The following is a 26,441-nucleotide window of genomic DNA, read 5'->3' as shown; positions in this document are numbered from 1 at the left end:
CTGGTTTAAAAAGCCTGAAAACAAAAAGCTGGAAAAAAAATCCTCCTAAAATATGTCCAAGACCTGAAACTGTGTTCCCAAAGACTGTGTAAGGTCACGTGCTATCCTCTTAGTTTCCAAGTCATCGGATGACAGATTGCATTGCTCCATCACCTTCAGCTGAGAGCGATTTCTCCATCTATTATAAGTTAAAGGCTGTTTCAGCATGAAGCTTGAAGAATCACAGCAGTGGTGAGGAGATCATCAACGTTAGGCCAATTATGTGGCTCAGAGAATTAGCCCCTATGCATCTGAACGTTTTCAGAATTTACAATTTGCAAGTCCTGAAAACAAGAAGTACTGCATCATTATGGCAGGAGCAACAAAGCGGCATGGTTTTTATTTAATGGACAAAAAATAGATTGTTTTAATAGGAAAGAAGCATCTGTCATTGATTCTTACCTCATTCATGCTTTCCCTCCAACCCCATCCATCTTCACTGAGAAGCGATGACAGGGCACAATTCACTTTTCTCCCCCATCCTTTTCCTGGTATATCAATACACATGTTCCACCCCATAGGAAACAGTTTAATAGAATTTCCCTCTGTTCCTTATCCCCTCTCCAGTCTCTCAACCCCCTATGGGGTGGCCAAGCACTAGAAGGATGACTTCATGGGCAGAAAGTGGTGATGAAAAAGTAATATGACAGATGTAGTACTGAGGATGTTATCTGAAGATGCCACATGAGCATTTAAAAAGCAAACCTTTTTTTTTGTAACGAAAATGTAATGTATGATCAAACTTAGTAAAGTAATCTAACTAATGATGTCTGAATAAAATTACAATAGAATTTTGCTACATTTCAAAATCCATCCAGCTGAAGCGAGGACTTGAGACGTAAGCTGCCACATATGACTAAATACCAACTGAAATATTAGTCGAGCTTTTCCAGTCACATCATCATTGTTTTGGACACCCTTTCCCCGTGAATGCAATAACTGCATATACATTTTTGATTCCTATACTTTCAGTAGTGCCCCATTCTCATAAAACTGAAAGGTCAAAGGGTCAATAGCTGCACAATGAAATACACTGGCTCAATTTCCCTCTCAGCAGAGATGGTGGTTACCTACTAACAAGAAAAATGCTTTCACAAACTTTTATTTTCAGCTCAGAACTGGGGCATAACACAGCAACAATGTGGAAGCTTAAAAAGAAATAAGCTAGGATTTTAATGTACAACTGTTCAATCAGGGCTGTCTCTACTTTGGAGTGGAGCCTGATGCAATAACCTTTTTTTATTTTACAGGTTCTGTATTTCATTGACAACCTGCTGTTATTCTGATCTTCTTGTAGCTTGGTCCATGAATGACCCTAGCAACTTCCCTCAGTTTAGGAGAAAATCGAAATATGAAGGAGTAGAGATCATACCTCCCAGCGCAGCTCCTGCTTCCTTTTTATTTCATTTCAGTCAATATGTTATACTGCCTTTCAATTTGGTAATATCAAGGTTGTTTAAATAAAAATGTAAGTAACCAAAAAGATTACATACAATGACAAGTAATATCAAAGAGTAGGGTGGTTAATAATATAACAGTTCTTCTATGGAGATTAAATTAATTTAGCCTAACACACAAGGTAAAATCCAGCTTGCTGCTCTGGTATGGATAGGAACAAACTGAAAAAGAAACCACTCTCTAAGCTGTACTATCAAATGACTGCCGAAACAAACAGGTTTTGAGGGCTACCTTAAATGTTTTGAGCGAGACCACTAATCTCAGATCCAATGGAATAGAATACCATAGTGTGGGAGCCACACAACTAAACGTTGAATGATGCAAGGTGTAACCATAATCCAGTGTGGCAGGGGATCACGAAAAAATCTGTTAAGAACAGTACAGGTGAATTGACATGGGAATAAAACAGAGTGGGGCCAATATTCAAAGCGATTTAAGCAGATAGGAGAGGCTCCAGCCCGCTTAAGTAGCCCGTGGCCGCCTACACCCCAATGTTCAGTGGCACTAAAGCAGGCAGTGCTGTTGAATATTGCCTCTGACTGACGCCAAAAAAGGGGGCAGGTCAGGGGTGGTACAAGGGGATAGGATTAGGGTTATATGGGTGCAGGTAATATTCAGTGCTGGCACTTGCTTAGCTAAGCAGCCAAATTTAGAACAGCTCAAAAGCTGTCCTAACTTTGGCTGGTCTAGCTATGGGGGTCCCAGCACTGAATATTGACTGGGTTGCACATAACTTTAAAAAAATGTTTATCCTCCCACGGGCCCCTCCCTCCCCAAGCAGGCTGCCACTTCCCTCCTCCCTCCCTCCGCCATCATCTCAGAGCCTACCTAGTGGTCTGTGGGGGGGGGGGGGGGGGCAGGAGCGAAGGCCACTCGCTTCTGCCCCTTGCAGCCACTAAAGGAAAATGGCTGCTGGGTCAGCATAAGCTCTGATGTTCAGGACAGAAAAAATTAGCTCCAGATATTCAGTGCCGGAGCCTGGACATGGCCCAGCACTGAATACTGGGGGCTAATTTTATCCGGAGACGGTAACCACCGCCAGCTGAATATCGGGAGGACTGTAACTACGATGGAGCCCCCTTAATAATAAGCTTTGTGAGCCATTACCAAGATTTTATAATTAATTCTGGATAACACCGGCAACCAGTGCTGTTTCCTGCAACAAAAGAGAAACGTAGTCTGATGATTTGGCTCCTTAAAGCAGTTGTATTGCTGTATTTTGAATTAGCTACAATCTCTTGATATGATATAGCAGTCTACCCTGCAAGCAAGGACTTGCAGTATTCAATCCTGTTAATTTCCAGTGCATGAATGAAATACTTTAAGGCTAGAGCATCAAAAAATGGACATATTGCCCATATTTTCCTTAGATAATAAAACAGAGGACTTGTTATTTTTGCTATATAAAGGGAAGGTGAGCTTGGAATCCCACACCACTCCCAGGGAAGTAATATTATCTCTAACTGATACAGGCTGGCGTTGAATCTCTGGAATACAAGGTGGTGGGGAGGAATGCAGTATCACCTTTTTGGATTTAAAAACAGTTCATATTTTTCCAACCAATCTGAGATTCTGTTTAAATTTGCCACTAATTCCTGCTGAAAGGATATATTCCAAGAATCGTGTGCTATCAGTTAAATATCATCTGCATAGACTTGAGCACTAATCTTCATTTCTTAGATAAATGACAGTGGAGAGATAAAAATGTTAAAATAGATGCCAAAACAGATCCCTGTGGAACTCCAAAGCTCAAAGGAAAGACAGATGAAACATTACTATTTCCTTATACCTGAAAAGATTGGCCTGAAAAATAGGAGTGAAACCAATTTGAAACTACCCAAGAAAGACTATCTCCTCAAGCTTGACAAGTTGCAAGGTATGATCAATGACATGAAATGCTGCTGTAAGATCAAGCTGAATAACAAGGATATTTCTAACAGCTCTTTCTATGATTTATGATTTCATCTAACATATTCAAAGTCTCAGTACTGTGGCCTATTCTAAATCTTGACTGGTGTGGATGGAATGCGTTCATCGATTCCCAAAACTGAACTATTTGCTGTGCTACTGCTTTTTCTAACAGTTTTGCTATGGATTGAAGATTTGAAACTGTTGTATAATTTGCAAGGTCATCTTTACCTAATTGGGTGAATCATGGCACAGACCTTCTTCCAGGTTTGAGTTTATAATAAAAAGAAAAAAAAAGTTAGACCAAAGAACGGCCAACAGTCTTTTATTAATTGCAGAGGGATTTCATCTGCAAAAGTAGAGGCACTATGCTCTGAAGAGAGTTATTTTCCTAACGAGAAACTTAAGACAATGAACTCAAAGATATTATCACCTCCTGATGCCTCAGTAGGGTCAGGAAGAGGTAGTGGAACGAAAAAATGAGCAATTGATATTGGTTGGTTATTAAGTAGTAGTACCTAATCTATCAAGAATTTTCCAATACATTCCAGAGAAAATTCCACAGACAACATGGAAGAATTCTCAGGAGAAAGTTAATGTAGCAGCTGATATATTTGTTTCAAGAAATTCATATCCAAATGAATAAGCTCAGAGATATACTGATGCTTTGCTCAGCTCAGTTTCTGTATATATTTACATAATGTACCTTTGCAAACTATTAAACTAGATGTAGAATGATCCTTTTGCCAGCTCCTTACTGCTCGGCGAAGTACTTGTCTTAGGGGCCCTTTTCCAAAGGTGCATAAGTGCCTACGTGTATGCAGCGTGCATCAAATTGGCAATACAGCCCAGCTATCGCGTGCACCTGGTGGTAATTCCGAGTTTGGCATGTGCCAAATACATGCGGTAGAAAATAATTTTCTACTGTGGGGGCGTTCCCGGCGGTAATCAGTTGGTGCGTGCTGGACAGTTACTGTGTGGGTAACGTGTGATCCCTTACTGCTTAGTCAATAGGTGGTGTTAAGGGCTCAGGCCATAAATAGACGCAAGCTGTTGTTCATCTTGCCACACGTCCATTTCCTGGCCCAAGAAACCCCCCTTTTTTTCCAGACATGCTGGAGAAATGGTCCAGTGTGTGTCCAATACACACGCCCACAGTACCACAGGCCACTTTTGGTTCGCCTTTATAAAAGGGCTCCTTAGCAATATTCATCAGTACACCATGACCTTCTTAGCAATGGAGTTCTCTTCAGTTGTCTAGGTGTTAATTTATCTAACATATTCCTCAAGCCCGCAAACCAAGAACCTACCTTGTCAACCAAAGATACATCCTCCGAGAAACTAAATTTGGAAGTACAAATTTGTGCAAAATCTTCTCTGTCTAATGCTAGTAAGTGTTGTTTTTTAAATTCTTATCACAAACTAAAAAAGTCAACAAATTGAGACAGATGTGAAACAACAACATAGAAAACCATTAGTGCTACACAGATCATACACACCTTGTGCTAATTTTCCATGTAATACCCCCCTCCCTTTTACCCCCCCCCCCAAATGGAAACCCACTTCATCTCTCCACCCCACCAACTTGTATTTTTTTTGTTACATTTGTACCCCGCGCTTTCCCACTCATAGCAGGTTCAATGCGGCTTACATATTATATACAGGTACTTATTTGTACCTGGGGGAATGGAGGGTTAAGTGACTTGCCCAGAGTCACAAGGAGCTGCCTGTGCCTGCAGTGGGAATTGAGCCCAGTTCCCCAGGACCAAAGTCCACCACACTAACCACTAGGCCACTCCTCCACTATTCACTATTGTGAAGTCTGGTAGACTTGAGATTGCACACATAGTTCCTTCATGGTGATCCCAGCCCAGTCGCTAGATCCATACAAAATCCCTCCCCCTTCCTTGAAACCCACCCCCTCCCCAGGGATCAAACTCCAAGTAACAAATTTAAGAGGTAACTACGTGCTCTATGTGGTAACCCATCCTATATTGGTGACCAAATTTACTGGGGAGATCCCCTTTTTGCATCCAGGCATTCTATCTTCATCAAGAGATAAATAAAATTCATTGCATCGCGCAGTGGCAGAGGGAGCAACAGGGGATCGCCAACAAGCCAAGATACATTTCCTCACCGATAGAAGAGATTTATGTAGCAATGTAGCATGACTGTTGCCCGAAGTGGTACTCTTTTCCCCAAAATCATATAATAGTCCAAAATATTTTGCCAAAATGACTGGATCCGCTCATATGACCAAAACATAAGCACCAAAGTTGCCAGCAAAGTCCGACACTTAGAGCAGTTTGCACAATCCATACTTTTCGCCAGACAAGCTCGGTGGGGAGAAAAATAAAGGTGCAATAGAAACTTGTACTTGTGCTGCTCTTATAATGATGTCAAACAGGTAAACTTTTTAATGTGCCTCATCAGAAGGTGTATCCTATCTCCAGTCACTTGGTCTCCTGGCTGCAAATCCTTATTCCATGCAGAAGCTAGTCCCTCATAGTCCCCCATGTGCCAGGCAAACTCCACAGACTAACCTCATAAAAGAGAGACTAGTTTTTGTCTGTCTAGTCAAGGCAAGTGTTTCTGTTATCATATCCACCTGTCAACTCAGTAGCTTCCAAAGTGGCAACATAATGTTTCACTTGTAAGTATGCATACTAGTCTCAATGCAACAGCCTCTCAGAGTGTCTCAAAGTATAGGTATGGCAGCCTAGCATGGAGATAATACAACAAGTGTACAAGTGCTATCAGTTCTCATTCTCAAGGAGTAGGTGTATAGTAGCTTGTATCCTTGATCCAATCAATTAAATATCTCATAATACATGCCACATTATCTACATACATACAAACTTAAGTACTTGGGCATTTACTTAACCAAGAAAGTGTCTGATGCGTAGTTAGCTAATATTAATGTATTGATTAAAAAGTCAATAGATGTGCTCCAACTTTGTTCTCTTTTACTTTTAGCTGTGCAGCAGTGTATAGTATTGTATAAGATGGTACTTTTTCCATGGTAGCTATAAAAACTGCAGACGTATGAAAAAGTAGCATCTTATACAATGCTATACACTGCTGCAGAGCTAAAAGTAAAAGAGAACAAAGTTGGAGCACATCTACCGACATTTTAATTTCCTCCCTGCCAATCTGAAGGCCTTGTATCGCTGCCTCAGATCGTATTTTGATCAGCAAAGTTTCTAGAGCTAGAATAAACAGTAGCAGCAAAAGGAGGCAACCCTGTCAAGTACCCCTAGCCAAAGGAAAAAATCTCAGACAGCATACCATTAACCAGGACTACCGACTGAGGATCGGTATAAAGGACTCTGACCATACCTACAAAGGGTCCCCCCATGCCATAATGCCCTAAGAGTTGAAACAAATAGTCCCAACGGAACAGTCAAACACCTTTTAGGCATCTAGACTGACCACGAGAGCAGGAACATTTCTTGAAGCATTATGTTCCAATGCCGCTGTGGCCCTACGCACATTCCAAACTCCCTGTCTATTTTTCATGAAACCCACCTGATCAGCGTGAATCAGATCTAGCAACAATTTACATAGGCATGTTGTCGAAATTTTTTGCCATCAGCTTAAGCTCAAAATTAAGCAATGATATGGGGCTATATAAAGCCATCAAAAATGGATCCTGCCCTGACTTGGGTAATACAATTATAGTGGCGCTATTAGCATGGGCGAGAAAGGATAAATGTTTAAATAGACACAAGTCGGTATTAACAGCCTGATATGTGAACTATATTTTAGAAAAAAAAAAAAGATCTGTCTATGACATGGGATAATCCCTAAATCCAATCTGATAAAGGTCTCTGCTTGACACTAGATCTGAGTAGCTACAGACAACTGCATAGTAAAGCCCACACCCTTCAGTCACGATAACAATTCATGTTTTAAAACCGTAGAAGGGTTTTCAAGGAGTATATTGATATCTACCATTACAGGAAAAGAACCTGGTAATAAACTAAAATTGGAAAGCTAATTTTCCTAATGAGGCTGAAATGACTGGTGGGGCCTGATAAAAGAAAATAAAACAGCGCAACGCCACATCCCTTCCCATTCAAAAAGTAAGAGCCTCAATAAATTTAGAAATGTGCATTTTTTTTAATGGCATTACCTTTGAACTGTTGATAAATTTGGGGGCCCTTTTACAGAGCAGCGGTAAGCCCAATGTGGGCTTACTGCTCACTCTTTCGGGACTACTGCTGCTCAACGTGGCCACCGGTGGTAGTCCCAGCCCGAGTGTGCACAATTTCCAGGGAAAAAGGAAAACTCCCAGAAATGGCTTGCATGGTAATAACCTGGCAGTAATTGGGCATCACCGCTCTCTGCCCGGTTACCACCAGGTTAGCGCATGAGCCCTTATCGCCACCTGAATGGATGGCGGTAAGGGCTCCCTGTCACATGGCCATGCGGTAAGAGGTTTTTTACCGCATGACCATGTGTGTTTTGGGTCTTTTTACCCACTGCGGTAAAAAAGGCTCTGGCACGCAAGAAAAACTGCCCCTGCCACCAGCACAGGGCCCTCTTCCCACAGCTTGGAAAAAGGGCCCCTTAGTTTTGGGCCCTCTTTTTAGATTCCCCTCTTGATTACGAGATATTCTCCATCTCATATCATTTAGAAACATATGTGGGTTGTTTTTTTTTAGTGTAGCTAAGGCTCCTTTTGCTTATAGCAGTGTTTCTCTTTGGAATTCTTTTGCTTCAAGTCTTAGGGTAGAAAGGAGTATTTCAGATTTCGTTAAAAAGTTAAAACTTTTTTGTTTAGCAAACTACCCAGCTTTTCCTAGAATGGTTAAACATTTTTGATCAATAATCTTCTTTCTCCGGTTTTACATTTTTTATAACATATTTCTGTTAGCATTATGTAATTATGTTGGTATTATGCTTTGTACACACACTATTGTATTTATTATTTTTCTCTATTATTTCAAATTGTACACTGCATTAGACTCAACTGGGAAAATAGCAGTCAATAAGACTTTTATTAACATTACAAGCTCAGGTTTAAAAGTTGTGCGCATAAAGTGGCTACACCACCCCCTCGTTTCCCTTGCCAGTTACAATATAAAAATGAATAAGTACGCCTGACGTAGAAAAAGAAACTTCCCTATCCTGAAGTCACGTCTCTATAACTGCCAGAATATCTAGGTGATAAGAAGCATGCTTTATTTCAGAGACTCCGAACATTAATCAATGTAGTTACAGGGACACTTAAGCCTTTGTGATGTGACTGCTGTAAGATTCATGAAGCCAAAAATCCTGGTGTGGCTGCACCTTTGGCAACTGCCTGAAGACAGGCCTGCTTAAAATATTACTTTATATTCTTTATGTACCTGCAAAGGTTGTTGAGTTGACAATACTAAAATTTAAAGTCCATAATTTATCTACCCGAAAGGTACAATGCAGGCTGTAACAACAAAAGCTTAGTTGAAATAACAAATCAAAGTTTTAATCTTGCTTTTAAGGCACTGTCCTCTAAGAGGTGAGAGGACTCCAAATGAATTACTGTAAATATCTTTGGTCTCTTTGTTAAGACTGTCAATAAAAGGTGATAACAGTGAAAACACGTTAATTGTAGTGATATGGCAGTGTGTTCATAAAGAATTAACCTCAGATCTATTTATTTCACAGAGGTCAAAACGTGACTTTCAAGTGACAATGACCTTGGTCACTAAAACAACCACCTGCAGTGGATATGAAATGAAGTGATGGTGAAGTGCCCTTCGTTCCCGCAACAGCATACACAGCACTTTAGAGCATTAGCATGTATTAGCATGAGAAATCAAAAGAACACATTACATAATGATAAGGAGTTATTCAAGTCTCTGGATGTCATAACTGATGTGAATACATAGTGCCACATTCAGTGCACTCTCCCTATTCACTCCACTTCTAAAAATATGAGATTTTGAAAAAAAAGTATTTCAATTTCATTAAAACTATTATGTTACCTCTTTATATCCATCTTCTCTAGAAATCCATTCCAACTATACTAGAAATTTTTTTAACAGTAAAAACATGCCTTATTGTCCTATATATAAGTGTGATGTTCTAAAGGATCTGCTTTAGCTTACTCCACTGAACCCTTTAAAATTGATGAAACAAAGTACATCAATTATGTTCTATTTATTCCTGCAGTTTATTATGTGACAGATGACTCATTTATTTTAGGCCCATATTACATTTCATGAACAAATGAAACACAAAGCTGATCAGATTTATAAGCAATAAATTAAATGCATTTAAAGCCTTTTCAACAATGTCATTAATGCATCTTTACTGAAAATGGACAAGTGGCATTGCATAGGAATGGCAGGCGCCTTATGTTTGACCAATCAGGACCTGTAAAGAAATTGTATTGCCATCTGGCATCTCACCATCAACTCCATTCCATTAATGTAGACTCAAAGGCAAACCTTACCTAAATATGTATAAACCTGACTAAAAAGTTGTACTAATCTGAATGAATTACAGCTTAATCTAAAAAGTAAGCAGAGACCAAAATATTGCTTTGTAGGCTTAGTTCTCCATGGCCTTGGTGCACAATGAGGTTGAGTGCTAAGAACAGGAACAAGAACATTGTATTTTGTGATTTTCACTAGTTGTCAACTGGGATTTCAGTAACTAGCAAGTGACACCATTCTATGCTGATAAAAAGGTATTAAAAGAATATGTAGATTTCTGATAGGGTAATACTTCCATAGCCTATATTAGTAATCTAGATATAAACAAGCTTTGGAGGGGTCCTTTATAAATATCCTCTGTTAATTTTAGCTGGAGATTTTCTGTCAAATATTGTAAGCAAGCTTCTCCTTTCATTAACACCCAGGAAGCTTCTCCTTTCATTAACACCCAGGATGCAGATCTCTTCACCCTTCCAAAATTGGGGAATTTTCCTCTAACAAAAGTACTGCTATGCAGGCGGTCTTTGCATAGCTGCCCTCACTATTAGCAACACCTGCTTAGTGTCAGATTATAGGGCTGCAAAGTTCTCCTTTGCTATGTCAGCAGAAGCCAAACTCTGAGCACAATGCCCAATGCCGAGGGGTCACTTGGATCCCCACCCCACCACCACTCCCAAAGCCCCCTCTTCAACACATAAAATACAATGTAAAGAACGCAAAAGAATATAGGTCTATGGCATGAGTCACCTACACCAACTTCCCACTTCTCTCCCTGCCCCTCAGCATGCCCTCCCCCTGCACTCTTTCCTTAAGACCTGATGGTCTACAGTCTCACATCTTAAAAGAGAAACATAAAACAAAAACACAAAGACTTACTTGTCTCAAGTTGATGAAGGCCAACTGCAGCGTGTCCTCTTGGAACCCAGGCACTGGCCCAGATCTGGCAAACCCTGTGGGAAAGAAAAAAGGATGAAAAGCGCTTTTAACTAACCATGGACAGGGAGATTGGCAGACAGATGACAGGGAGGACAAGAGAGGCTGGGGGAGAGGAGGACCACACTTCTAAGGAGTCATGTCTCCCTTCCTTCAGTTTCTTTGTCCACCCTTCAAAATTCGTGTCGTCAAAACACCATTAATTCCACCATCCTGACAGCAAGGAAACTGTACTAATTCGACCTGAAATTTATTCCCATGGGCCGCACTGGGCTTCAGAGTATTCGTTTTGTGAATTGACAAACAACTTTGCTAAAGAAGAAAAGGGGGGGGGGGGGAGGGAAAAATTCCCTCTCTGCCCCCCCCTCCCCACACATACACACACTTTTCACACAATAAAATCGTCAGCTGTGAAACTCCTTTCAGTTCTGAAAGCTATTTATATTTCAGGTCATTTGAAGGAATTTTCTAATTTCATGCCTGTCACCTTGTTTCACTAGCATTTATCAAAAAATTATTCCCCCTGCATTGTGAGTTATACTCAGAAAGAATATTTGCATTATGTACTGAGGGTGCATTATTTACAATTTTGTTACAACACTGCAGGGGAAAACTTTTCTCCTCGTGATATGCTTGTAAGAATTTCCTAATATTCTGAAAGCTGGATAATCATAAAATATCACAACAGCACTCTCTTATGAGATGGAAAATTTCACAGTTATAATGGATTTTCTCGTGGCTTGATAAACCATCAGAATAATGTACTTCACTATAACTGCATCATGAAGTCACAATGTAGGTAAAATCATAGAGCTTCAGATCTGGCCAAATCCTTTTGTAAAGTACAGTGCTGCGTACGTCTAGTAGCGCTATAGAAATAAGTAGTAGTAGTGAAGTAGGAAGAACTCTGACAGATCACAGTGGGACTATACAGTTACAGTTTAGGATATTTCAGCTCCTCTTTTGAGGCAGTTTTTCCTGCCTTTGAGGTTTATTATCAAAATGCCGTTATTTAGTAGGGCTCTGGTAATGTGGTTACACAGCCTGGAACTACTTCTCTTGCAGGCTATAATAATGTGGGCAGTGCAGAACAAGACCAGATTGATGATGTAATCAAACCAAAGCCACTGTCTAGCTTCAAGAATCGGCTACACAATTTTTATATTTTTTTATATTTAATCTTAGAGAAAGAAGTTGTTTGATGGTGACATCACTGGAAAGGATTAAGTCCCACTTCAGTCAAATATTCATACGTCAGTGGGACTATATGTTGCACTCTCCCCCATGTTGCTCACATTGAATTCTAAATATGGTATGGCATTGGATACAGACAGATGGAAGCAATAGTTTGAATGGTTGATGATCACTTTATGATTATTATTATTTAGATTTTGCTCACACCTTTTTCAGTAGTAGCTCAAGGTGAGTTACATTCAGGTACACTGGATATTTCTCTGTCCCAGGAGTGCTCACAATCTAAGTTGGTACCTGAGGCAATGGAGGGTTCAGTGACTTGCCCAAGATCACAAGGAGCAGCAGCGGGATTTAAACCGGCCACATCTGGATTGCAAGAGCAGTGCTCTAACCACTATGCTACGTCATGTTACTGTTTATAAAGGGTAGATCAATATCACTGGTGTTACATCATAAGACAAAACCAGTCAAGAAAAACAAAAAAAAATCCTATATGTATCTTTACTATAAGAACATAAGTGTTGCCATACTGGGACAGACCGAAGGTCAATCAAGCCCAGCGTCCTGTTTCCAACAGTGGTCAATCCAGGTTACAAGTACCTGGCAAGATCCCAAAACAGTACAATACATGTTATGCTGCTTATCCTAGCAATAAGAAATGGATTTCCCCCAAGTCTATCTTAATAATGGCTTATGGACTTTTCTTTTAGGAAGATATCCACACCTTTTTAAAACCCCGTTAAGCTAACTGCTTTTACTACATTCTATGGCAATGAATTCCAGAATTTAATTACACATTACGTGAAGAAATATGTTCTCCTATTTGTTTTAAATTTACTTCTTTGTAGCTTCATTGAGTACTCCCTAGTCCTAGTATTTTTGGAAAGAGTAAACAAGCAATTCACGTCTACCTGTTCCACTCCACTCATTATTTTATAGAACTCTATCATATCTCCCCTCAGTTGTTTTCTCCAAGTTGAATAGCTCTAGCTGCTTTAGCCTTTCCTCATAGGGAAGTTGTCCCATCCCCTTTATCATTTTTGTCGCCATTCTCTGTACCGTTTCTAATTCTACTATATCTTTTTTGAGATGCGGTGACCAGAATTGCACACAGTATTCAAAGTGCAGTTGCACCATAGAGCGATACAAAGGCATTATAACACCTTCATTTTTGTTTTCTATTCCTTTCCTAATAATACCTAACATTCTATTTGCTTTCTTAGCCACCGCCACACACTGAGCAGAAGGTTTCAACATATTATCAACGATGATACCTAGATCTCTTTCCTGGTCCGTGACTCCTAATGTGGAACCTTGCATCACGTAAGTATAGTTCAGGTTGCACTTTCTCACATGTATTACTTTGCATTAGCTCACATTAAACATAATCTGCCATTTGGATGCCCAGTCTCTCGGTCTCGTAGTTATAGTTTCTTCAACTCTGTGTAACCAATATTTTATTGATGGGAGATAGGGGAATATTATATCTATAGATTTGTGATACATCTAGCAACTAAACAGCATACATTTAACCAACCACTTCTAACATTGAAATAGTTTGAATAGTGTGTGGCAGCAGTCAAAAACACTAAACAATATGAGGAATTTTTAGGAAAGGATAATAAAACAAAGAATGTCATAATGCTTCGGTATCGCTCCATGGTGAGACCTTGAGTTTTGTGTGTGATTCTAGTCACCGCATCTCAAAAAAAAATATATAGCAGAACTGGAGAAGGTACAGAGAAGGGCAACCAAAACAATTAAGGGGATGGAAAGACTCTCATGTGAGAAAAGGCTAAAGACGTTAGGGTTAGTTTGAAGAAGGGATGGATGAAGGAAGATATTATAGAGCTCTATAGAACTCTGAATGGAGTGGAACAAGTAAACATTAAATCAATGGGTTTGTTTGTCAAAAAGGACGAAGACTAGGGAAAATACCATTTAAGTTACATAGCACTACATTTAGAACAAATAGGAGAAAATATTTTTCACTCAACATAGATATAAGATCTGGAAATCACTGCTGAAGCAAGTGGTAAAATCAGTTAATGAAGCTGGGTTTAAAAAAAGGTTTGAACAAATTCCTGGAAGAAAAGTCCACAAAGCCATTATAAAGCCTGATGAAAGCTTCTGCTTATCCCTGGGGTTAAGTAGCATGGCCTTTATCTGCAGCAGGGGTCTTGTCTTCATCTGTAGTGTCCGCATTATCACTACCCATCTCTGGCCCTGGTGCGTAAATTACGGGTGGGCCTTTTTTTTTTATCTTAAGTGATGCGTGACCTGTATTTATTCTTTTTTTTCTTTTCAACCAGACTAACTGTAGTGCCCCCTTGCTGAGATTTGGTATATATATTATATAATAGGATCACCATGTGAAGGTACTTAGCAAGACATGAAGAGAAAACTTTATTCTCTCCCCCTCAGAGATGCAAAGCAATCCACTAGCTGCTGCTGAATTCCACACTGTTCTTTCTTTTGACTCTTATCTTTTTACATGAGGGCCAGCTCTAATGTGGAAACCAGCATCATGTACAGATAGATCAGATTGTTTCCCTAAATGTATCACTTGGTATTTGTTCACATTACACTTCATTTGCTATTTAAATGCCCAGAGCCAAATCTCAGATTCCCCCTGCAGTTCTTCAGTCTGCTGTGTTTTAACTACTTTGAATAGTTTTGTGTCATCTGCAAAGCTGATCACCTCAGTCATTACTCCCTTCTCCACATCATTAATAAATGAGTGAAAGAACACTAATTCTTGTGTCTGCAAAAGGCAATAAACTAGATGGAGTCAGTCCAGAGGATCTATACCAGAAAATATATGGCGAAAAGAGACATTTTAATACCTCCATGGTCAAAATGCAGAGGAGTCAGTTCTCTTTCAATAGAAAGGAGACCCTGGAATGAGGGATCTTGTGACAAATATGGGTATGAGTATGGGTCAAGAGTGAAAGAGTGTAAACTCAGGAAATATTTCTTTATAGAAAGTGTGGTAGATGCACAAGAAGCTTCCCAGGGGAGATGGAGACAAAACCAGTATCTGAACTCAAGAAAGGAATCACTAATGATGAGGAAGGGCTAGTATAGCTGATCAGCTGGTAAAGATGGGCCTATAGTCTTATCTGTCAGCACTCTACTATTTCTCTCTCTCTCTACTGGAAAAAATGAGCATTTAGTCCTATTTTTTTGTTTCTTAACCTTTAACCAGTTACCAATCTACAATAAGACAATAATTTGTAAACTGTTTCTGTAGAAGAATTAAAATTTGCACATTTAGAAGACAAAAAATAATCAGTTATTAATTACAAACGCAAGCACTGGCAATTGCCAAACAGGGAAAGGGCCTAGGAGTAAACATGATAGGGGCAGGATGATTCAATTCAATATCCTGCTAATATCCTCTTTCCAGGGCTCAGTGCAGTTTACATTCTAGGTGAGACAAAAGCAGATAGTGTTAGGGTGAGAGGTATGAGAAACATTAGAGACAATTGGTGTAATGCATGAGACTAAAAACATTAAAGGAAAGGATAATGGATGGTACTAGGAAATAGAAGTCATAATGAATTATTATGAAGCAGTCTTTGGGAAGAGAAAGGTTTTTCGCCTCTTCCTGAAGCTGAGGTAGCTGTTTTCTGTTCTAATGGGAATAGGTAGAGAGTTCCATATTTTGACCAATACAGAACTGAAAATCTTCTGATTTCAAATTGTCTTTTGAAATGGTGATGCTAGCATTAGTTGTTGTTTCAGTCTGTTAGACTGGACCAGATATAGTGAAGTGGTCTTAGCAGTTCAGAGATGAAGTCCTATAAGATTTGAAAAAATAAACAAGCAGTTTTGAACCTGAGTCTTTCTGTTTAGATGATTTGAAAAACACTAGTATATCTATTCAATCTGTATATTAGTCTTGCAGCTGTATTCTGTATGATTTGCATTTTTTCTGATATTGACACTTAAGAGGATATTCCCTAATGTGGCTATGCCACATGAACTCTATCTTACCACAACATCACTTTGTATTTGTTCACACCGGAGTTTGCAAATGCCTCTCCGGCACTATGTAAGCCACATTAAGCCTGCAAATAAGTCAGAAAACGTGGGCTACAAATGTAACAAATAAATAAATACCAAGAAATAGAAGATTACAGTAATCCAAGTGAGGTAGGACTAACATTTGGACTAGTAGTGCGAAGGCATTTTGGTAGAAGAATGGTCTGACTAGACGTAGCTGTCTCATTTTGAATAGCGTTTTCTTTCCATAGTTGATTTATATGGGAAGAGAAGGTGAGTGAAGAATCAAGCAAGACCCCTAATACTCTGGTTTCAGATTCGACTGTAAAGCTTTGACCATTGGACAAAGACATTGATGATGAGATCTCAATTCCCTGATTTCGGAACCACAGGACCCTGGTTTTTTGCGCATTTTTCAGTTTATTGGTCAGGGCCCAGGTACTAACAGCAGTCATACCATTCAATACAGACTGAGTTGGATCTTTGTTTGATGCTATCACTTGTAAGAGAAGCAGGATGTCATCCAAGTAGGATAATAGTAGTTCGTTAAGTCCCAGGTGTATTGAGGCAAGGGATGACATAAAGAGCTTGAACAGGATCGGTGAGAGGGGTGATCCCTATGGGACCCCACAGTTAGTAGACCAGTAGTTGGAAATTTGGTTGTTTTGCTTGACAGAATAGCTTCAATTTGAAAGGAATTCAATGAACTATTTGAGCACAGTCCCTGTTATTCCTATCTGATCCAGGCGTTCGAGTAGCAATCTGTGATCAACCGCATCAAACGCCGCTGATATATCGAATTAGAGAAGGATTACTTGGTCGCCTTTGCATAGGTGTTGTTTGACATATGTAGTTAGATCTACCAGTAATGTTTCTGTACTATGTGACGTCTGAAGCCAAATTGTGACCAGTCGGATTTAGAACTCTTTATCAGTTTTAAATGTGCACTGTTAAAGATTTAAGAACTGAGTTCTCCTTGAAGGTAGAAGCTACCAATGCTGAGGTCCCAGTGTTTCAGGAACTCATAAGGTGGGGAGGTGTGGATGTGCCAGTGTGGCAGACTTCAAAATGATGCTGTGACTCACTGTAATTATGTAGGTTCCTCATTTAAGCTGCCATTCTTCCAAAGTCAGTTGTACAGCAGTGGGGAGAGTTTATATCATGTTATAGAGTTGTTGATTTCCTTTGTTTGCTGTTTGAAGTATGGTTGTAAGTACAGACCTGAGCAGGTCAAGTATTTGGAGAGAACTGACCTTAAGTATTCCTTGGGTTCCTCTAACAGGCTGTTGTTTGTCCATAGTCAGTCATGCAGCTTTGAAGGGAGAGTTTATGGCGAACGCTGGGCCACAGTGTGGCTCTCATGGTTACAAATCCAGATAGTTCTCTTATTCACTCAGGAAAAATGTCAGGAAGTATTATTTCACAGAGAATATGGTAAAAACTTGGAATGCCCTCCTGCGGGAGATGGTGGATATGAAAATGGTAACAGAATTCAAAAATGGGTGGGATAAACACAAAGGAATCCTGTTAAGAAGGAATGGATCCACAGAAGCTTAGTGGAGATTTGGTAGCAACATCAGTAATTGGGAAGCAAAGCTGGTGCTGGGCAGAATTTTATGGTCTGTGCCCTGAAAATGGCAAGGACAAATCAAGGTCAGGTATGCATACAAAGTATCACATAATGAGTTTATCTTGTTGGGCAGACTGGATGGACCGTATAGGTCTTTATCTGCTCACCTACTATGTTACTATATATTCAAGATGCAGGCTTAGAATTAATGCAGGCAATGGAGAGGAGAGGAAGAGATGACCTGAGCAGTTCAGGTTATTTGTAAGACAAAGAGGTATCATTGACCTTAACCATACCTTGGAATGTAGCCAGGGGAAACGCGTGGTAACTTGGTTTTTAAAGTCCAGAATCTAATATTTAACAGGCATTTCAGTTCATTAAAGACATGCATCAGATGGATGTGTTTCAATCCTGTAAAATTATCTGGAAGTTTTGATGCTGAGGAAGCTTCAGCAAAATAACAGAGCCTTAGAGATAGTACATGTTATAGATATGAACATTAATTCACAAGTTGTAGTGGTAATTTCAGTTAGCAATTTCTGATCCAGGTGTCCTTTGTTCCAATTAATGCAGATCTTTGGAGGTTTTTCAGCTGTAAATCCAGCTTATTTCACAAACAGAGTCAAAGATCAAAGGTTTCCACCAATAGAGAAACAAATGGCTGTACTTAGCACTTCTATGTGAATTTCTTTGGAAACTTAATGCAGAGGGGGTTGATGGTTGACTTTAATTTAAAGGAATCTAACAGATTCAGAATTTTAGAAATAGTTATGCAGTTAAAAACTCATGGATTGTAGGTATGAACTTTATAGTTTCTGGTATTGATACCCCTGGATGATCCAATTGATGCAGAAAGAGGCACTACATGAGCTTCTATTAATGGAACTTAGGGATGTATACTTTGCCTTAAAAAAATTACACTTCTATTCAGTACAAAAAGGTTGAAGAAAACAGGAGTTCTACTTCCTTCAGCTATTCCCATCCAGCTAATTCTTTCATGATAAATTCCTCCATCTCGGCAAAGTTAGTTCTTTTGAAATCTAGGACCTTCAATCTTGAATAAGCCCTCTCCTCCTCCTGTCTTAATATTGAATCACACTATTCGGTGATCACTAGATGCCAAATGATCTCCCACCATAACATCAGAAACATTCTCCCCATTTGTGAGCATCAAATCTAGGATAGCTCCATTCCACATCGGTTCTGTTACCCACTGCTGAAACAATTCTTCCTGTAGAGAATCCAAGATCTCTTTGCTTCTAGACGACCGCGTGGTAGCGACGCCCCCAATAGACATCCAGCATGTTGAAATCACCTATCAATAGTACTTCCCCTTTCCTAGCTATTTTGTGGATATCTTCAATTAAGTCTCTGTCCATTTCTTCTGACTGTGAAGGTGACCTGTATATTACACCAATGTAAATACATTTTCATTTCCTTTTTACTAGTTTAACCCAAAGTGCTTCTTCCTTACCCCATACATCCTGCAGTTCTGTCACTTTAATACTATTCTTAACATACCATGCCACTCCTCCACCCTTTTTTCCTACTCTATCCTTCCTGAACAGATTATAGCCAGGTATAACTATAACACAGTTGTGGCTCTCCATGAACCATGTCTCTGTGACTGCCACTAAATCCAAGTTGGCTTCTGTCATTGCAGTCTCTAGATCTAGAAATTTGTTTCCATACTACGGGCATTGGTATACAAGGATTTCCAGGCATTACTTTTTTTTCCCCTTTTCTATAATGGTATTTGATGTCTTACCTCCTTACCTCACTCATCCCCAACAGATAGTTTAAAGCCCTCTTTAGCACTTTAGCCAGTCTGTTACTGAAGACAATTGGTCCCTTCCTTGAAAGATGGACACCATCACCACTCAGTAGCTCTTGGAAAATCATCCCATCCTGTTTCCTGATGGGTTCATCTCAACTGTTGTTGTAATCTGCCTTGGGAAGCCTGATATTATATAGACGATGGAATATATAGAAATTAAATGGAAGTAAAATTAAACACTCCTTTCATTGGGGCATATGAAATCACATCTTTCATCTGTTTTGTAGAAGTTTACCTTTCAGATACACAAATGGATTGTTCTATTTTGAACATGTTTCAGGAGCAAGTGGTTTTATAATTCAAAATAAAAATAAATATTTTGTTACATGTAGATCTCTTTTATTTAAACATAACTAAATGGGCTATAAGCACCTAATGCAGTCCATTGGTTTTCTTATATTTTGTTCTTCTGATGACTTATACTGTGCCTAAATAGAAAACTCTTACCTCTATCTGGTTGATAATAAAAGGAACTCATTGTGAACACTATCAACTCTAAAAGGCTATTTTCTGGCTGTATATGAGGAATTGTGATATTGAATAAATAAGTTTATGTCTGTGTCCCTAGGCATGCATCCAAAGTTTATATAATCCTAGCAAGAATAGTACTTCAAGAAAACTACTTTTTGTTTGATGGGATCTTCTATCTTCAGACCAACGGTGTTGCAATGTGAGCAACCTTCGCACCATCTATTGCCAACCTCTACATGAATCAATTTGAAGCTGAATGGATAGATAAATCTCCTTTTGGAAACTACATACATCATTGGTGGAGATACATCGATGATGTATTCATGCTGTAGAAGGGTACAACAACAGAGTTGTCACAGTTTATGAAGCGGTTGAACAGTTGCAATTCCAACATACAATTTACAGAACAACACACACCCACGGCTATTCATTATCTGGATGTAGATATTACAAAACAGAAAGATACTTTTCAAACTAAAGCTTTCAATAAGGAAACTGATAGAAGCATACAGGAGGGCGAAATTCTACAACAGAGATCTCCTGTTATCCAGCTCCAACATTAGGGACAAAGATGAGAATGTTTTAACCATGGTAATGCAATATACAGAAGCTGGTCATAATATAGCAGATCTGGTTAAGAATCGCTGGGACATCATGCAATCAATTCCAGCTTTCAAGGATAAAGCCTTACGTGTAGCCTTTTCAAGAGGCAGCAATCTAAAGGAGAAATGGTATCCTGCAGATGTCACCCAAGAAAACGAAAAAAAAGTGACAAGTACATCACTAGTCACTACAAATGTGGAATGTGCCAGATTTGTCGGATCACGAAGCAAACTAAGACATTTCATAATGAGACCACCAATAAAACATATACTCTTAAGCATGTTGTCTACACCATTGAGTGCCCTTACCAAAAAACATATGTACTTTTTTTGGGATCTTGCCAGGTATTTATGACCTGGATTGGCCACTGTTGGAAACAGGATGCTGGGCTTGATGGACCTTTGGTCTTTCCCAGTATGGCAATACTTATGTACTTATGACCACTAGACCTTTAAAGGTGAGAATTTTAGAACGTCGGTCCAATATTCGAAGGCTGGTCCAGAAGGAGCCTTTAGTTGAACACTGTATTCAATCAAAACATACTTTTAAAGAACTCATGTGCTATGCAACAGACAAAGTAGAGCCATTAAAAAGAGGAGGAAATAGGCAAAGTGGATTTTCTTATTCAAGACCTTAGAACCATTAGGTTTAAACAACTCTATCGATTGGCACATTTTTTACTGATATTTTCATTCAAACAATGTTTCATACATCATGATTTAATGTTCCAGCATTGGATTTAATTGTGAGCCAGCACTTTATGTCTTTTGAACACACTGTTCCTTCAAGTATTAAAAAGATGGGCGGTGCTATATAAACACCCTAGTTTGACGTGTGACATTACAGTGCCATTTTGAAAACGAGAACTTCAATGCGAAAGTAGGTGAATAAGTGGGTTGTTTAAGATGTTAGATTTTTACTTTGATACAAATATGGTCAAGTTCATAAATGACAATGTTTGTTCTTTTAGATCATTTTGCAGCAACTTACAGCACTTGTTCCTGAAGAAGCCTTGAAAGGAGTGAAATGGAAGCCCCGTAGAACAATGAAAGCTAAGTGCTTCCTTGAATAATGAAAGCAGTGGACTTCAGAAATTGCTCCCAGGTACATAGTTCCCTTACCGTGTGTGCTGAGCCCCCTAAAACCCATTACCCCCAACTGCACACAACTACCATAGCCCTTACGGGTGAAGGGGGAACCTAGATGTGGGTACAGTGGGTTTCGGGTGGGTTTTGGAGGGCTCACATTTACCACCACAAGTGTAACAGGTAGAGGGGGAATGGGCCTGGGTCCACCTGCCTGAAGTGCACTGCACGCATTAAAACTGCTCCAGGGACCTGCATACTGTATGACATTTGAAGCTGCCATAGAGGCTGGCACAAAATATTTTTAAAGATGTTTTTTGAGGGTGGGAGGGGGTTAGTGACTATTGGGGGGGGGGGGGGGGGTAAGGGGAGGTCATCCCCAATTCTCTCCGGTGGTTATCTGGTCAGTTTGGGCACCTTTTTGTACCTTGGTCGTAAGAAAAACGGGATCAGGTAAAGTCGTCCAAGTGCTCGTCAGGGACGGCCTTTTTTTTCCATTATGGGTTGAGGTTATCCATGTGTTAGGCACGGCCAAGTCCCGCCTTCGCTATGCCTTTGACACGCCCCCGTGAACTTTGGTCGTCCCCGCGACAGAAAGCAGTTGGGGACACCCAAAATCGGCTTTTGATTATACTGATTTGGCCGATCCTGTGAGAAGGGCGCCCATCTTCCGATTTCTGTCGAAAGATGGCGTCTTTCTCTTTTGAAAATGAGCCTGAAAGTATGACAATTTTGCAATGCTATTGTCCATTCAGACAAGTCACTAAAGGGTCCTTTTATCAAGCTGTGAGAAAAAGGGCCACATGGTAAGAGACAAACATGGCCACATGGTAAGAGAACGCTTACCACGTGGCCATGAGGTGGGGAGCCCTTATCAGTACCCACTGAGGTGGCAATAAGGGCGCCTGTGGTAACCCAGCGGTAACCAGGCAGCACCCAGTGATGCCAGATTACTGCCAGATTACCACCTCACAAGCCATTTTCATGGGTTTTCTTTTTCCCCTGGAAATGGCGTGCACTCGTGGTGGAATTACTGCCAACTGCTGCGTTGGGCTGGCGGTAGTCCTAATTTAGCGTTCGGCGCTTTGTAAGAGACCCCCTAAATAGTGGATTTTGCTACTAGTAATTGCAGCTAGGGAGTACGGGGAGTATGCAAAGCTGTCTTTGCACCTCGGCATGTTTGTCATGGAAGTGGATTGTTACAAACTGAGGATGGCAAAACAAAACAAAAAACCCAAGGCTTGTCACTCTGAAGGGAAATTATATCATCCAGGGTTTTTTTTTATGCTTTAAGTTTTGACATTGCTCCTGTAAAAACTAGAGAGTAAAATCTGGTTTCATGAAAAAAAAATTGAAATAACATTTCACAAACAAGAAAGCACATTTCTTCTTAGTTTGATGTTTGTCTTTTTTCTGCAAAATGCTTAACTGTTAGCACTTCTTGAGATTTTCATCGAGGAAATGTTTGAGAAAACAAGGTCATAGTGCCTTTTTAACCTTCCTTGGGTGGCCCTGGCCCACGGGCCATGCTAAAACATTGTGTTTTTGGCCCTGGCACAAGTCTCTTAAGCTTCTGGTTTGCTGAAATACTCCCACAGCAAAAGAAGCAGAATACAAACCTGCTCTATTCTTTTCAATTCTTGGTTTGAATAGTAAGAAATAGCTCTGCTGCTCTCTCCCTCTCTCCTTGTCTCTACTTGTTGGCCTGAAAAGCATAGCAGAGTTTACAATTCCAACAGTGTGGCCATTATTATTTAATAAAGAAAGCAGGCTTGCAACTTGGTTTAAAAAAAGAGGAAGATAAATCTACTGGGATCATTTTCTAGAACTTTATATTTATTCAAATAAATGAAAATACAACCAAGAAATGACATGTTGTCGGAAAACAACTTGAATAAATAATGCAACAAATAAACAATTTTTAAAAAAATCAGAAATATGTTGAACAGTCCACAAATAGGGGAGAGAATACAATTCACAATTTAAGGAAACAAATAGGGGAGAAAATACAATCCACAATTTAAGGAAACTAGTTATTAAAAAAAATTAACATTAAGGTACAATTCCATTCCTAAACAGGCTTTACAGATTACAATAGCGCAGCCCTCCCAAGAAGTACCTGCAGGTGGAGGGGGCATGAGGCAGAGGTAACATTGGTGGCCCCGTTATTGCTCAAAAACACAGTTAATTTGTTGAGGCTCATAAAAAACATATTTAAGACCCATATACTTCACAATACATTTACAGAGAATGTTCAATGAAAACTACAAGTCCTGGCTGCATAACCCTTGGTCTGAACAACAAAAATTACCTTCTTCTTTTCTAAGCTGTCTTCGCAACATCAGGAGAAACATGAAGCCTGTTATTCATTAAGAGTTCATCTCTTTTATGGAAGTACAACTTGAAGACTCAATCCCTGTCACGAACTATGAACTAAAACAAAATCAACCATCAAAGCTGCAGTATATATATTCCAGTCTTCCCATTATGTTTACAGCTTCAAGAAGGTTTGAGGAATCAAAGGGTATCTGGGATATCTCAACACCGTCACATCCTAGCTTTTTTTTCTTGAATGAAGGGAGGTAATATGCCCTAGAAACAGTGATACAAGCATTGTCTAGAATTTTTAATCTTTCAAATACTGCTTAAGTAAATTCAGGGAGAAACTTTAATGGCGATTTAGGAAAATGAATAAATTGCATTTTCTCTAGACTTTTACCAGACTCAACATTTAGCACAAAGATTCAAATTATCTTGCATTAAAGCAGACTCCTTGTCGTTTCCTCACTGTAACGTCCACTGAATCCAATCTTTGTTTACAGTCATCAAGATCATTTTCCAATTACCTTATTTTTTCAGGAAAAGCTTGAAAACTGCTGCCAAAGCTGGTGATTTTGAGCACATAAAAGGCTTCTCTAAATCAGCAAGAGCTTCCAGACACCCTCTAAACATATTATCTTGGGTCTTACTCAGTGACGATCCTACGTTGGCTGACACCTGGGGCGGATCGCCGATGCGCACCCCCCCCCAGGTGCAGCACGACCCCCCCCCCTCCTGGCACAATGACACCCCCCCCAGAGCATCAACCCCCCCCCCCGGGTGCATTCTTGGCTGCAGGGTGCAGCCGTGCGGCTCTCGGCTCCGCTGGCTCCCTGCTGCCTCTGTCCCAGAAAAGGAAGTAACCTGTTCCGGAGCAAAGGAAGCAGGGTACCAGTTGAGCCGAAAGGCACACGGCTGCTCTCTGCACCCCTTCAGCGGCGTGCACCCAGGATGGACCACCCCCACCGCCCTGCCCTTGGTACGCCGCTGGTCTTACTAAAGCAGCTGGCAAACAGATCCTTGCTTATCTTCAATTCCTGCATATCTTGCAACCTAAGGAAATTTGAGTCCAATGGAACAGATTTTAAATTACTGCAACAGACATGTCACTCAGAGCTCCATTTACAAAGTGGCAGTAATGTCAATGCGGGCTCACCATTTGCTAAAAAGGAAGTAACGCTGGGCTACCGCAGAAGCCTGGCGGTAGTTCCCACTCCCAGCGCACCGTCATATCCGGCGTTACAAAAATATTTTTATTTTTGTAGTGCCAGTGTGCACCTGGCAGTAATTGTGCAGTGCAGCGAGCTGCCCAGTTACCACAGCGTTAGTGCGGGAGCCCTTACCACCACCTCAATGGGTGATGGTAAGGGCTCCTCCCTGAAATGGCCAGCACGGTCATTTCCTGAGAAAAAGAAAGACCTACCTTTTACCAGCTGTGGTAAAAGGGAGACTCAGAACACATCAAAAAACACACGCTGACATCAGCGTAGGCCCCCTTTTGCTGCAGCTTGGTAAAAAGGGCCCTCAGGTCCTTAGGTTCATCCAAATCCACTTCACTGGCGAGGCACACCTCCCCCTCCAGCCACAGGTTGCTCAGTGCTTCCTGATTCTGCTCAAGCCAGACAATCAGCATCATCAATGTGTGCCAAATTCATGGAAACAACATCTGACTGCACTGACAGATATATCAGTGGAATCAACTGCTCTGGGCTTAGAGATGTTTCATGGTCAAGAAAGCCTACAAACAATCCTCCTTTTGTGGACATCTTCAAAGATACTGCCCATGGAACCATCACAGCAGAAAGGGAAAGAGATGACCAAGTCCACCAAATAACCTTGAGATAAGAAGTTGCTGGTTCTGCAGTGTAGAACTGAGTCTCCCTTCCACATTCCTCGTAAAGTGAACAATAAGGGCATCCTAAATCACAAGCTGACTAGAGAGCTCCAAACAGACAACCTCTATGCAGCCACCATCTTATACACTCCTTTGTATTACGTCAAAATAGGCCTATATAAATATAAAATGTACTAAAAAAAATAGAAGAGATATCTAAGATTTTATTTGTAAAATCATCAGCCCAGTTAGGAATTGCCCTCTAGGCAGATTTGTCAAATATATCAGTTTTATTGGGGGGGGGGGGGGGGGGGAGGATTTATTTCTTTATCCATACTAAGTTAATGACATGCCTCTTCGGGGACCTGAGACAAGTTACAAAGTCATAACACAAATATAATATAAAAGCATTAAAAAATATCAAATGTCTAAACAAAATGCAAATAAAATAATAACAAATGAAATAATTTATGACAAACTGAATCCTATAATAATCACTCTGGGACGCAGTCCATGAGGTCAACTCTTCACTGTTGAAAATGTCTGGTAAAGTTTATGGTAACTTAAAAACTGTTTCTGAGACTGTTATTGTGAAAGCTCATGAAGTAGATCAACACTCTGCTAATTTGGGACTTTTACAACTTACGTTGGGTGAAGTTCAAGAGATGAGTTCTGCACTTGCAAAGAATAAACTTAATTTACATCGCAAAATTGAATATTTAGAGAACCAAGTCCAGAGGAATAACTTACGCCTCTT

The 26,441-nt window shown here is 40.1% G+C and overlaps 1 protein-coding gene across 5 annotated transcripts in view; it reads right to left on the bottom strand.

The window, feature by feature from the left end:
- EXOC6B (exocyst complex component 6B) overlaps positions 1-26,441 on the bottom strand; it is a 1,013,473-nt gene that overhangs the window by 230,740 nt on the left and 756,292 nt on the right. For all 5 annotated transcript variants that reach the window (XM_030190960.1, XM_030190961.1, XM_030190962.1 and 2 more), the window contains one exon: positions 10,707-10,780. In XM_030190960.1, coding sequence (XP_030046820.1) covers positions 10,707-10,780 — 74 coding nt within the window. The remainder of the gene's footprint in view (positions 1-10,706; positions 10,781-26,441) is intronic.

This window comes from Microcaecilia unicolor, chromosome 2 (assembly GCF_901765095.1).
Source record: "Microcaecilia unicolor chromosome 2, aMicUni1.1, whole genome shotgun sequence".
Lineage (NCBI taxonomy): Eukaryota > Metazoa > Chordata > Amphibia > Gymnophiona > Siphonopidae > Microcaecilia > Microcaecilia unicolor.
Note: the sequence above shows the minus strand (reverse complement) of the source record. Positions and strands in the feature narration are given on the sequence as shown.